General features: G+C 52.8%; 2 protein-coding genes across 4 annotated transcripts in view; one reads left to right on the plus strand and one right to left on the minus strand.

Annotated features, from left to right (window-relative positions):
* Positions 1–13,333, plus strand: part of LOC138760278 (stathmin-4-like) — a 106,233-nt gene that overhangs the window by 86,532 nt on the left and 6,368 nt on the right. For 2 of the 3 annotated variants that reach the window (XM_069930637.1, XM_069930638.1), the window contains exons 3-6: positions 1,841–1,919; positions 7,903–7,998; positions 9,876–10,081; positions 10,948–11,139. In XM_069930637.1, coding sequence (XP_069786738.1) covers positions 1,841–1,919; positions 7,903–7,998; positions 9,876–10,081; positions 10,948–11,139 — 573 coding nt within the window. The remainder of the gene's footprint in view (positions 1–1,840; positions 1,920–7,902; positions 7,999–9,875; positions 10,082–10,947; positions 11,140–13,333) is intronic. The other variant, XM_069930639.1, reaches the window with a different exon arrangement.
* Positions 1–13,333, minus strand: part of LOC138760279 (uncharacterized) — a 154,535-nt gene that overhangs the window by 63,237 nt on the left and 77,965 nt on the right. The gene's annotated exons all lie outside the window — the stretch shown is intronic.

Here is a 13,333-nt window from a genome sequence, read left to right on the forward strand (position 1 = left end):
GTTCCATCACACACACCCAGGGTCAGACCCAGAGTGAAGCTCCCTCCACACTGTCCCATCACACACTCCCAGGGTTAGACCCAGAGTGAAGCCATCTCCACACTGTCCCATCACTCACTCCCGGGGTCAGACCCAGAGTGAAGCTTCCTCCACACTGTCCCATCACATACTCCCGGGGTCAGACGCAGAGTGAAGCTCCCTCCACACTGTCCCATGACACACACCCGGGGTCAGACCCAGAGTGAAGCTTCCTCCACACTGTCCCATCACACACTCCCGGGGTCAGACCCAGAGTGAAGCTTCCTCCACAATGTCCCATCACACCCTCCCGGGGTCAGACCCAGAGTTAAGCTCCCTCCACACTGTCCCATCACACACTCCCGGGGTCAGACCCAGAGTGAAGCTTCCTCCACACTGTTCCATCACATACTCCTGGGGTCAGACCCAGAGTGAAGCTTCCTCTACACTGTTCCATCACATACTCCTGGGGTCAGACCCAGAGTGAAGCTTCCTCCACACTGTCCCATCACACACTCCCGGGGTCAGACCCAGAGTGAAGCTTCCTCTACACTGTTCCATCACATACTCCTGGGGTCAGACCCAGAGTGAAGCTTCCTCCACACTGCCCCATCACACACTCCCGGGGTCAGACCCAGAGTGAAGCTTCCTCCACACTGTCCCATCACACACGTGTTAGATACTAATCCTCTATGGCATGGAATCATGAGGTTGCTTTAGCAGACAAGGAGAGGGAACATCCTACTGACTTCCATAGGAAAATTAAGAACAAAAGGATAGTAAGGGGCCAAGTTGGTTCTGTTGAAGAGAGAAGAGTGGTCAGCTTTTTATGGAGCCAGAAGAGATGGGGAAGATGTTAAATGTTTTTTTTTTCCCTCAGGAAAGGGAACAGGGTCGTGTGAAGTAAGGAAAACAAGCAGTGAGGTCATGGAACCTGTACAGATTAAAGAGGTGGACGTGCTTGCTCTCGTAAAGAAAATAAGGATGGATAAATCCTCAGGGCCTGACAGGATATTCACTTAGACCTTGAGGGAGGCTGGTGTAGAAATTGCAGGAGCTCTGGCAGAAATATTTAAAATGTCCTTATCCACTGGTGAGGTCCTGCAAGATTGGAGGGGAGCTCACACTGTTCTCTTATTGAGTAAAGGCTCCAAAATTAACTGTGGAAATGATAGGTTGGTGAGCCTGACACCAGTTATAAGGATTGGAAAGTGATCTAACAGAACTGGAGCTGGATGAATTCTGGATCATTTGGAAGGTAGAGGGGGGTTAACAGACAGCAGCTCTAAACAGTGACACACAAGATTCAAGAGGCAGGTAACTGGGTCCCCTCAACAGTAAGTGTACCGTTTTGGATATCGTTAGAGGGGACGATCTACGAGGGACAAGTCATAGGGGACAGGACTCTGGCACAGAGTCTAGCCCTTTGGCCGAGTGGGGGAGAAGTGGAGCGTTACAATGATTGGGGATTCAACAGGGGAACAGATCAGAGGTTCTGAGAACACGGCTGAGGCTCCCAAATGGTAGAGCTTTTTTCACTGAGGACGGCTTTTTTCTTCGCACAGAGTGGTGAGTGGGGGTGTGGCGGCATCGACTGATGGGTTTATTTTTCCTGCTGATATCAATATTTCCCCTCTTATTTCCTCCCCACCCCCCCAACCCCACTCCAACCCAACTCCTCACAACCCCCACCCCAAAACCAACCCACCCTCTCACCCCCATTCCCCCATCCACTACACTCCCCACCCCAACCCAACCTCCCTTCACCCCTCCATCCCCAATCCCTCAACAACTTCCCCAATCCGTTCCAACCCCCTCACAGGTGGTTGGTCAGCACTTCTGTCTCCACCACACCACCCTGGTCCGAGTGCCAACCGTTCCCGTCGCCATGTCCCTGTCAGGTAGGTATTACTCACCCCCCACGTCTTGTCAGACTCGCCTCATCACCCACCCTCTGTGCCAGTTCACCTACCCCCACCCACCTCTGGGAAAGGATTACCCAGTTCCATTCCCCACCGAACGGTCGGCAGCCGAGGGTATACTCAGTGACGAGGGGCATGTGGGTGATCACTGTCCTTCCCCCCCAGGGTGGAGCAGCTCCCAAAACTGGATGGTATAGGTTGGAGGTTAGAGAAAGGAGATTCAAAGTGGACCTTCTCCACTCGAAGGGTGATGGCAGTGAGCTGGCAGAAGGAGGGAGGGAAGGGGAAACAGACATTTAAATGGCATTCAGAGACGTCGCTGCACATGGAACAGTTCAGCATGGACACAGCAATGGGACAACGTGGGCCAGCATGGACAGGCTGGGGCGAAGGGCCTGTTTCCGTGCAGTAGAACCCTCGAACATCCTGATGATATGGAGCCAATTACTAATTCTGTTACAACATGGATGGCACATTCCAGCCCGTGTTCATGTAACTCTGGTAACACTCCGGACAATCGGATGGAATGCCTTAACACGGTGAGCAGGGGAGTGAACGTCCAGGTGGACCAGCCACCTATTTTCCCCATCCCCATGGTGCCTCACCCCACCCACACCCTCATGTCCCCTCCCACCTACACACCTTACACTCCAAAAGTACAACCCACACCCATCTACACATCCCACACCCACCCAGGTACCCTACACCCCAGGAGTATAACAAAACCCACCTACAGACTCTACTCCCCAGAAGAATAACCCTCCCAAACATCCAACAACCCACACTCACGCCCTACACCCCAGGAAAATTCCCTACACCACACCCACACATTCCAGCAATTCTACCCACACTCAACCTATACAACCCACACCAAGCCAAATGTCCCACACCCACCCACATACCCTGTACCCCATGAGAATACATCCCACACCGACCCACATGTCCGACACCCACCCACATACCCTGTACCCCAGGAGAATACATCCCACACCGACCCACATGTTCCACACCCACCCACATACCCTGTACCCCAGATGAATACATCCCATACCGACCTACATGTCCCACACCCACCCACATACCCTGTACCCCAGGAGAATACATCCTACACCAACCGACATGACCCACACCCACCCACATACCATGTACCGCAGGAGAATACATCCCACACCGACCCACATGTCCCACACCCACCCACATACCCTGTACCCCAGGGGAATACATCCCATACCAACCACATGTCCAACACCCACCCACGTACCCTGTACCCCAGCAGAATACATCCCATACCAACCCACATGTCCCACACCCACCCACATACCCTGTACCGCAGGAGAATACATTCCACACCGATCCACATGTCCCACACCCACCCACATACCCTGTACCCCAGGAAAATACGTCCCATACCAACTACATGTCCAACACCCACCCACGTACCCTGTACCCCAAGAGAATACATACCATACTAACCCAGATGTCCCACACCCACCCACATACACTGTACCCCAGGAGAATACATCCCATACCAACCTACAAGTCCCACACCCATCCACATACCCTGTACCCCAGCAGAATACATCCCATACCAACCCAAATGTCCCATACCAACCCACGTCCCATACACACCCACATACCCTGTACCCCAGAAGAATACATCCCATACCAACCCACATGTCCCACTCCCACGCACATACCCTGTACCCCAAGAGAATACATCCCACACCAACCCACATGTCCCACACCCACCCACATACCCTGTACCGCAGGAGAATACATTCCACACCGATCCACATGTCCCACACCCACCCACATACCCTGTACCCCAGGAGAATACATCCCATACCAACCACATGTCCAACACCCACCCACGTACCCTGTACCCCAAGAGAATACATACCATACTAACCCACATGTTCCATACCCACCCACATAACCTATACCCCAGAAGAATACATCCCATACCAACCCACATGTCCCACACCCACCCACATACCCTGTACCCCAGAAGAATACATCCCATACCAACCCACATGTCTCACACAAACCCACATACCCTGTACCCCAGGAGAATACATCCCACACCGACCCACATGTCCCACTCCCACCCACATACCCTGTACCCCAAGAGAATACATCCCATACCAACCCATATGTCCCACACCCACCCACATACCCTGTACCGCAGGAGAATACATTCCACACCGATCCACATGTCCCACACACACCCACATACCCTGTACCCCAGGCGAATACATCCCATACCAACCACATGTCCAACACCCACCCACGTACCCTGTACCCCAAGAGAATACATACCATACTAACCCAGATGTTCCACACCCACCCACATACACTGTACCCCAGGAGAATACATCCCATACCAACCTACAAGTCCCACACCCATCCACATAACCTGTACCCCAGCAGAATACATCCCATACCAACCCACATGTCCCATACCAACCCACATGTCCCATACCCACCCACATACCCTGTACCCCAGAAGAATACATCCCATACCAACCACATGTCCAACACCCACCCACGTACCCTGTACCCCAGCAGAATACATCCCATACCAACCCACATGTCCCACACCCACCCACATACCCTGTACCCCAGAAGAATACATCCCACACCGACCCACATGTCCCACTCCCACCCAGATACCCTGTACCCCAAGAGAATACATCCCATACCAACCCACATGTCCCACACCCACCCACATACCCTGAACTGCAGGAGAATACATTCCACACCGATCCACATGTCCCACACCCACCCACATACCCTGTACCCCAGGAGAATACATCCCATACCGACCCACATGTCCCATTCCCACCCACATACCCTGTACCCCAAGAGAATACATCCCATACCAACCCATATGTCCCACACCCACCCACATACCCTGTACCTCAGGAGAATACATTCCACACAGATCCACATGTCCCACACCCATCCACATACCCTGTACCCCAGAGAATACATCCCATACCAACCTACATGTCCCACACCCACCACATACCCTGTACCCCAGGAGAATACATCCCATACCAACCCACATGTCCCACACACACCCACATACCCTGTACCCCAGGAGAATACATTCTATACCAACCCACATGTCCCAAACCCACCCACATACCCTGTACCCCAAAAGAATACATCCCACACCGACCCACATGTCCCACACCCACCCACATTCCCTGTACCCCAGGAGAATACATCCCACATCAACCCACATGTCCCACACCCACCCACATACCCTGTACCCCAGCAGAATACATCCCATACCAACCCTCATGTCCCACACCCACCCACATACCTTGTACCCAGTAGAATACATCCCATACCAACCCACATGTCCCACACCCACCCACATTCCCTGTACCCCAGGAGAATACATCCCACATCGACCCACATGTCCCACACCCACCCACATACCCTGTACCCCAGCAGAATACATCCCATACCAACCCTCATGTCCCACACCCACCCACATACCCTGTACCCCAGGAGAATACATCCCACACCGACCCACATGTCCCACACCCACCAACATACCCTGTACCCCAGGAGAATACATCCCATACCAACCACATGTCCCACACCCACCCACGTACCCTGTACCCCAGGAGAATACATCCCATACCAACCCACATGTCGCACACCCACCCACATACCCTGTACCCCAGGAGAATACATCCCATACCAACCACATGTCGCACACCCACCCACGTACACTGTACCCCATGAGAATACATCCCATACCAACCCACATGTCCCACACTCACCCACATACTAGGTACCCCAGGAGAATACATCCCACACTGACCCACATGTCCCATTCCACCCACATACCCTGTATCCCAGGAGAATAATTCCACACCGATCCACATGTCTCACACCCACCCACATACCCTGTACCCCAGGAGAACATATCCCATACCAACCCACATGTCCCATACCAACCCACATGTCCCATACCCACCCACATACCCTGTACCCCAGGAGAATACATCCCATACCAACTCACATGTTCCACACCCACCCAATACACTGTACCCCAGGAGAATACATCCCATTCCAACTCACATGTCCCACAACCACCCACATACCCTGTACCCCAGGAGAATACATCCCACTACGACCCACATGTCCCACAACCACCCACATACCCTGTACCCCAGGAGAATACATCCCACACTGACCCACATGTCCCACATCCACCCACATACCCTGTATCCCAGGAGAATAATTCCACACCGACCCACATGATTCACACCCACCCACATACCCTGTACCCCAGGAGAATATATCCCATACCAACCCACATGTCCCATACCAACCCACATGTCTCATACCCACCCACATACCCTGTACCCCAGGAGAATACATCCCATACCAACTCACATGTTCCACACCCACCCAATACACTGTACCCCAGGAGAATACATCCCATACCAACTCACATGTCCCACAACCACCCACATACCCTGTACCCCAGGAGAATACATCCCACACTGACCCACATGTCCCACAACCACCCACATACCCTGTACCCCAGGAGAATACATCCCACACCGACCCACATGTCCCACACCACCCACCTACCCTGTACCCCAGGGTAATACATCCCAAACCTACCCACATGTCCCACACCCACCCATATACCCTGTACCCCAGGAGAATACATCCCATACCAACCCACATGTCCCATTTCAGCCCACATGTCCCACACCCACCCACATACCCTGTACCCCAGGAGAATATATCCCATACTAACCCACATGTTCCATACCCACCTACATAACCTGTACCCCAGAAGAATACATACCATACCAACCCACATGACCCACACCCACCCACATACCCTGTACCCCAGGAGAATACATCCCACACCGACCCACATGTCCCACACCCACCCACATACCCTGGACCCCAGGAGAATACATCCCATACCAACCACATGTCCAACACCCACCCACGTACCCTGTACCCCAGCAGAATACATCCCATACCAACCCACATGACCCACACCCACCCACATACCCTCTACCGCAGGAGAATACATCCCACACCGACCCACATGTCCCACTCCCACCCACATACCCTGTACCCCAAGAGAATACATCCCATACCAACCCACATGTCCCACACCCACCCACATACCCTGTACCGTAGGAGAATACATTCCACACCGATCCACATGTCCCACACCCACCCACATACCCTGTACCCTAGGAGAATACATCCCATACCAACCACATGTCCAACACCCACCCACGTACCCTGTACCCCAAGAGACTACATACCATATTAACCCAGATGTCCCACACCCACCCACATACCCTGTACCCCAGGAGAATACATCCCACACTGACCCACATGTCCCACACCCACCCACATACTCTGTACCCCAGGAGAATACATCCCACACTGACCCACATGTCCCACACCCACCCTCATACACTGTACCACAGGAGAATACATTCCATACCAACCCACATGTCCCATACCAACCCACATGTCCCATACCCACCCACATACCCTGTACCCCAGAAGAATACATCCCATAGTAACCCACTTGTCCCACACCCATCCACATACCCTGTACCCCAGGAGAATGCATCCCACACCAATCCACATGTCCCACACCCACTCATATACCCTGTATCCCAGAAGAATACATCCCACACCGACCCACATGTTCCACACCCACCCACATATCCTGTATCCCAGGAGAATACATCCCACACCGACCCACATGCCACACACCCACCCACATACCCTACACCCCAGGAGAATAATCTACATCCACCCAGATGCCCCACACCCCATCCACACATCCAACATCCAACCCTCATACCAAACTCTCGACTCACACACCCCACCCTCACGGTACTTGCCTCATTGCTGAGGGAGAAGGTCACATTGAATCTGCTCTCCCTTTCAGCGTACAAGAAGAAGATGAAGGAACTCCCCCTCTTCAACATGTTCTGCTCCTGTCTCAGCCCTGAGCCTCACAATAGGACCCTCTACAAGTTTGATGGTAAGTGGTGGACGACGTCCGCAGGGCTATGTGGTGATGTCTGCACCACAGTGGTGCCGGTGCTGCGAGACAGGTTGGGGGCGAGGGAGGGATTTAACTGCTTTATTTTAGATCTCCTGATCACCACATTCTCCATGTTCACTGACTTGCCGAAAATGGTGTAGGTGTGAGCAGGAAGGGATCTGGGGGGCGGGGGTTTGACAGAGGAACACAAAATTGTGAGGGGGACAGACAGAGTATATGTAGTTTAGCTTAAACTACTGAGGGTGGGTGAGATACAAACCAGAGGACATGGGTTAAGGGTGAAAGGGGAACAGTTTAGGGAACTTTCACACGGAGATTGGTGATGGTGTGGAACGAGCTGCCAGTTGAGGTGGTGAATGTGGGCTTGTTTTTAACACTTAGTAGGAATTTGGACAAGTATGTGGATGGGAGGGTTATGGAGGGATATAGACAAGATTCAATTCATTGTCATGTAATAAAAACTGTCATATTGGGCAAAATTTGTTTTCATCTGCTGTAAGGCAGAGGTTCTCCGACAGCAGAAATTGCCTGAAGCGCCTCTTACAGTCAGAGAAGGTAACTTCTCTCCTCCCACCCCGCCAAGAATCACTGAATATCCATGGATTCATTCCCAGCACCCCTGCAGCCCCACAGAGCCCAGGCCAAACCATCGGAGACCGAGCTCCAGATCTGAACCTCCGACACGATCAGGAACCCTTCAGTCCCCTCTCGCATCCTGGTTCTAATATCTGGTGCTCCTTCACCCAGTTTCGAGCCAGTCTCCAGCAGCCCACAGCACGTTGTCTGTGTGTTCTCAGTGGCAGAACCCCCTCACTGGTCCTGTAGCAAATCAACAGAATGATGTTGGATAGTCAAGCACAGAGTAGATGGGCCGAAGGGCCTGTTTCTGTGCTGTGGTGTTCTCCGCACACTGTTTGATTGAGAGAGTAGGCCTTGGGGGTGGAATACAAAGGAATGTTCAAACATCCGCTTTGGATCTGAATGGACAAACTGGCTATTTTCCACATGTGGAAATGACAAAGGGATAAAAATCAACATAACTGAAGAGACGAGCGGCAAAACTGGTCAGGATTGGACCACCAAACCTCAGGTCTGTGAAGACAGACATCCCATACCAACTCACATGGTATGCTGGCCATCCCCCGTCTGTAATAACATACGAAGTGTTGGAGGAGCTCGGCAAGTCCAGGCAGTATCTGCCATCATTGCACACTAACCCTTGGGAGGTCGACACAGACCAGTGTTCGCTGCTGAGGCTCTGATACCTCATTAGACAGAAGTCTGAGATACAATCTATGCCCACTCGTTCAGAAGGAAGATCAGAAGCCAATTATCACAGGGGTAATGTTGAGGGCTCTCTCCAGGAAAGGTGGTGAGGGAGCTTTTAGTGAGTCCATAATTTGGGACCTCGGTGAGACAGGATGGATGGAGTGCATGGCCCCCTGTTCCAAGGCCCTTTGGCCCTTCTACTCTGTGCCAAACCATTTTTCTGCCAAGTCCCATTGACCTGCACCCAGTCTATAGCCTCCATACCCCTCCCATCCATGTACCTGTTCAAATTCTTCTTAAATGTTAACATTGAGCCCACATTCACCACTTCACCTGGCAGCCATGTACGTCCTTTTTTGGTGTGTCCTTCCAAAATGCAACAACTCACACTTGTCTGCATTCAACTCCACCTGCTATTTTTCAGCTCATTTTTCCGGCTGGTCCAGATCCCTCTACAAGCTTTGAAACCCTGCTTCACTGACCACAACACCTCCAATATTAATTTCATCTGTAAATGTATTGATCCAATTTCCCACATTATCATCCAGATCACACTGATGACCAAGGGGTCCCTCTGCTTGCAGATCCAGCAGACCAGAACTGGTGTTTCATCTCTGACATGGAGGTGAAGGAGTTGAACAAGCGATCATCTGGCCTTTCCTTCGAGGTCATCCTGAAGCCGGCACCTTTCGAAGGTGCCCCAGAATTCCACACCGCACTCCCCAAGAAGAGAGACCCCTCCCTGGAGGAGATTCAGAGTAAACTGGAGGCGGCCGAAGAGAGGAGGAAGGTAGGACATCAGCGACATGGGCCAGCAGTAACAAGAGGTCCCAATAACCACCAGCCAAGGGCAGGGGTCACCAGGGACGAAGGGGGTGGGGGTGTGGGGCATGGCCAGACACGGGGTCACTGACCTGAGTGAGGGGGCCAGACACGGGGACACTGACTGGGATCGGGGGTCAGACACAGGGTCACTGGGGTCAGAGGTCAGACACAGGTTGGGGTTCATACACGGGAAACTGACTAAGGGCTCAGAGAGGTGCCAATCCTTTGGGCTGTTTGTGCCTACATCCCTGCCGAGTAGCCCCCCTTGCTCCCCCTCAACTCCACGTGTAGAACCCCTGCCCCCTCCCTCCCTTATGCCCTCTCCCCTTGTCCCCTCTCTCACTCCCTCAGCCCCTCCCTCACACTCTCAGCACCTCACACCCCCATCCCCTTCCTCTCCCCCTTGGCCCCTGCACCCTTCCACCATACCTCCCATTCCCCTGCCCCCACCCTCACTCCCTCATCCCCTGCATCCTTTCACACCCCCTTCAACTCCACGCAGACCCCACCCACTTCCTCACCCCCTCCCTCTCCCCACCCCTCTGCACCCTTCCACCATGTCCTCTGCCTCCCCACACCCTCCCTCGCCTGCCCTCGCCCCCTCCCTCAGCCCCTCACCCTGCCGCCTCCATCACCCCGTCCCCTCCCTCATGCCCTTCCTTCCACCCCTTCCGAACCCCCTCACTCCCCTTCAACTCCACTCGCAGACTCCCGCTCCCTCCTTTACCCCTCCATCCCCACTGTGAACCTCCCACTCCCCCATGCTCTTCCCCCATCTCCTCCCTCGCCCCCTCTCGTGCCCCTAAAGTCACTCGCTCTGTGCTGTCACAGTGTCAGGAGGCAGAGCTACTCAAGCACCTGGCTGGCAAGAGGGAACACGAGCGGGAGGTGATGCAAAAAGCCATTGAGGAGAAGAATAACTTCATCCGCATGGCCAAGGAAAGGCTGGAGCAGAAGAATGAGATGCAGAAGGAGAACCGCGAGGCCCACCTGGCAGCCATGCTGGAGCGGCTCCAGGACAAGGTGAGATGTCCCAGCTCCACGTCCTGCCTGGAGTCGGGACCACCATTCCCCCACTCCCCCTCCTCCCTCTCCCCACTTCGCCAACCACAACCCCCTCCACCCCAGGAGGCATCACCAGGGCCCCTCGCACTAACAAGCTCTGTTAGCTGCTGGTTTGTTACCCTGGCAGAGGGAGAGGTTTTTCCCACCTGTCCTGTGCCTCCAGAGGAAGATTCCTGACAACATCCCTGACGAACGTGAGAGAACAGAACTGGGGATGGGGTTATCACGTGTCAATGCTTTCAAAATAAGGAAACTGTATAATGAACATTCCACAAAGTCATGCCAAAATACGCCACAAAAACCTAACCCAGTGGCTCTCAACCTTTTTCTTTCCACTCACATCCCACTTTAAATAATCCCTACACCATCAGTGCTCTGTGATTAGTAAGGCATTGCTTAAGGTGGGATGTGGGTGGGAAGAAAAAGTTTGAAAATCACTGTTTCTGACTCGTTATGTGGACCGTTTCACAACTCCAAAGGAAATGGGCCAATGACAATTTTTCTCAAGGAAAGCCATTTTCTTGCCTACTCCCATTGACCTGCACCCAGTCCATAGCCCTCCATATCACACTGCTGAGAATCCCACCATTATTATGAACTCCACCTTCACATTTAACCTTTCAAAATTCATCACTTAACAATTATCCGGATTGGACTCCATCTGCCACTTCTCCACCCAACTCTGCATCCTATCTGTGTAACCTTCAGCTCCATCCACAACTCCTCCAACCTTCGTATCATCTGCAGACTTACTGACCCAACCTTCTAATTCTCTGTACAGGTCATTTATAAAAGTCACAAAGGGCGGGGGTCCCAGAATTTGGGGCACGGTTGGTGTAGCAGTTAGTGCAACACCTTTATAGCAACAGCGATTGGGACCGGGGTTTGAATCCCGCACAGTCTGCAAGGAGTTTGTACGTTCTCCCCGTGTCTGCGTGGATTTTCCCCAGGGACTCCGGTTTCCTCCCACCCTTCAAAATGTACTGGGCATTGTAGGTCAGTTGGGTATAAATTGGGTGACACCAACCTGTGGGCTGGAATGACCTGTCACTGTGCAGCATTTGTAATTTAAAAAAAAATTGAATCTAAAAAGAATTGATCCCTGCGCAACTCCGCAAATCACTGATCTCCAGGCAGAGTACTATCGCCCACGACTCACCTTTCCACAGGCAAGCTCATTTTTAATCCACACAGCCAAGGTTCCATGGATCTCGAGCCTCATTACCTTCTGAATGAGTCGCCCATGGGGGACTCATGTCAAATGCCTTGCTAAAATCCAACAACGACCACATCTACCTCCCGACCCTCATCAATTTCTTTTGTTACCTCCTCAAAAAACTGAATTTGGCTCGTGAGGCACGACTTTCCATCACAAGGCCCTGCTGACGATCGATGAGAAGACAACTTCTCCAATACTGTTACAGCAGCAGCGACCCAGGTTCAAATTCACAGCTGTCTGGAAGGTTTTCCCTGTGTCCGCATGGGATTTCTCTCACTCTTCAAATACATACGAGTTGACAGGATAATTGGTGTATTGAGGGACAACAGTTCATGGGCAGGAAGGACCTGTTATTATGCTGTACGGCTCAAGAACGAAATGTTAGTTATGTGATTTTACCCCTGCTATCTAAAGTACAGCGTGTGACCAGCTGAGTTTATCCAACATTCTTTTTACTTCACTGGGACTAACCGTGGGAGTGAAGGATGGGATGGGGACAGGGGCTTCACTGGGCTCACCCCGGGAGTGAAGGATGGGACGGGGACAGGGGCTTCACTGGGTCTGACCCCGGGAGTGAAGGATGGGACGGGGACAGGGGCTTCACTGGGACTGACCCTGGGAGTGAAAGAAGGGATGGGGAGATGGTGTTCACTGAGACTGACTCTGGGATATGAAGGATGGGACGGGAGAGGGGCTTCACTGGGTCTAAGCCCGGGAGTGAAGGATGGGACAGGGAGAAGGAGTTCACTGGGACTGACCCTGGGAGTAAAGGATGGGATGGGGACAGGGGTTTCACTGCAACTGACCCCGGGATGTGAAGGATGGGACGGGAGAGTGGCTTCATTGGGAATCACCCCAGGAGTGAAGGATGGGATGGGGACAGGGGCTTCACTGGGTCTAACCCCGGGAGTGAAGGATGGGACGGGGACAGGG

This window comes from Narcine bancroftii, chromosome 4 (genome assembly GCF_036971445.1).
Source record: "Narcine bancroftii isolate sNarBan1 chromosome 4, sNarBan1.hap1, whole genome shotgun sequence".
NCBI lineage: Eukaryota > Metazoa > Chordata > Chondrichthyes > Torpediniformes > Narcinidae > Narcine > Narcine bancroftii.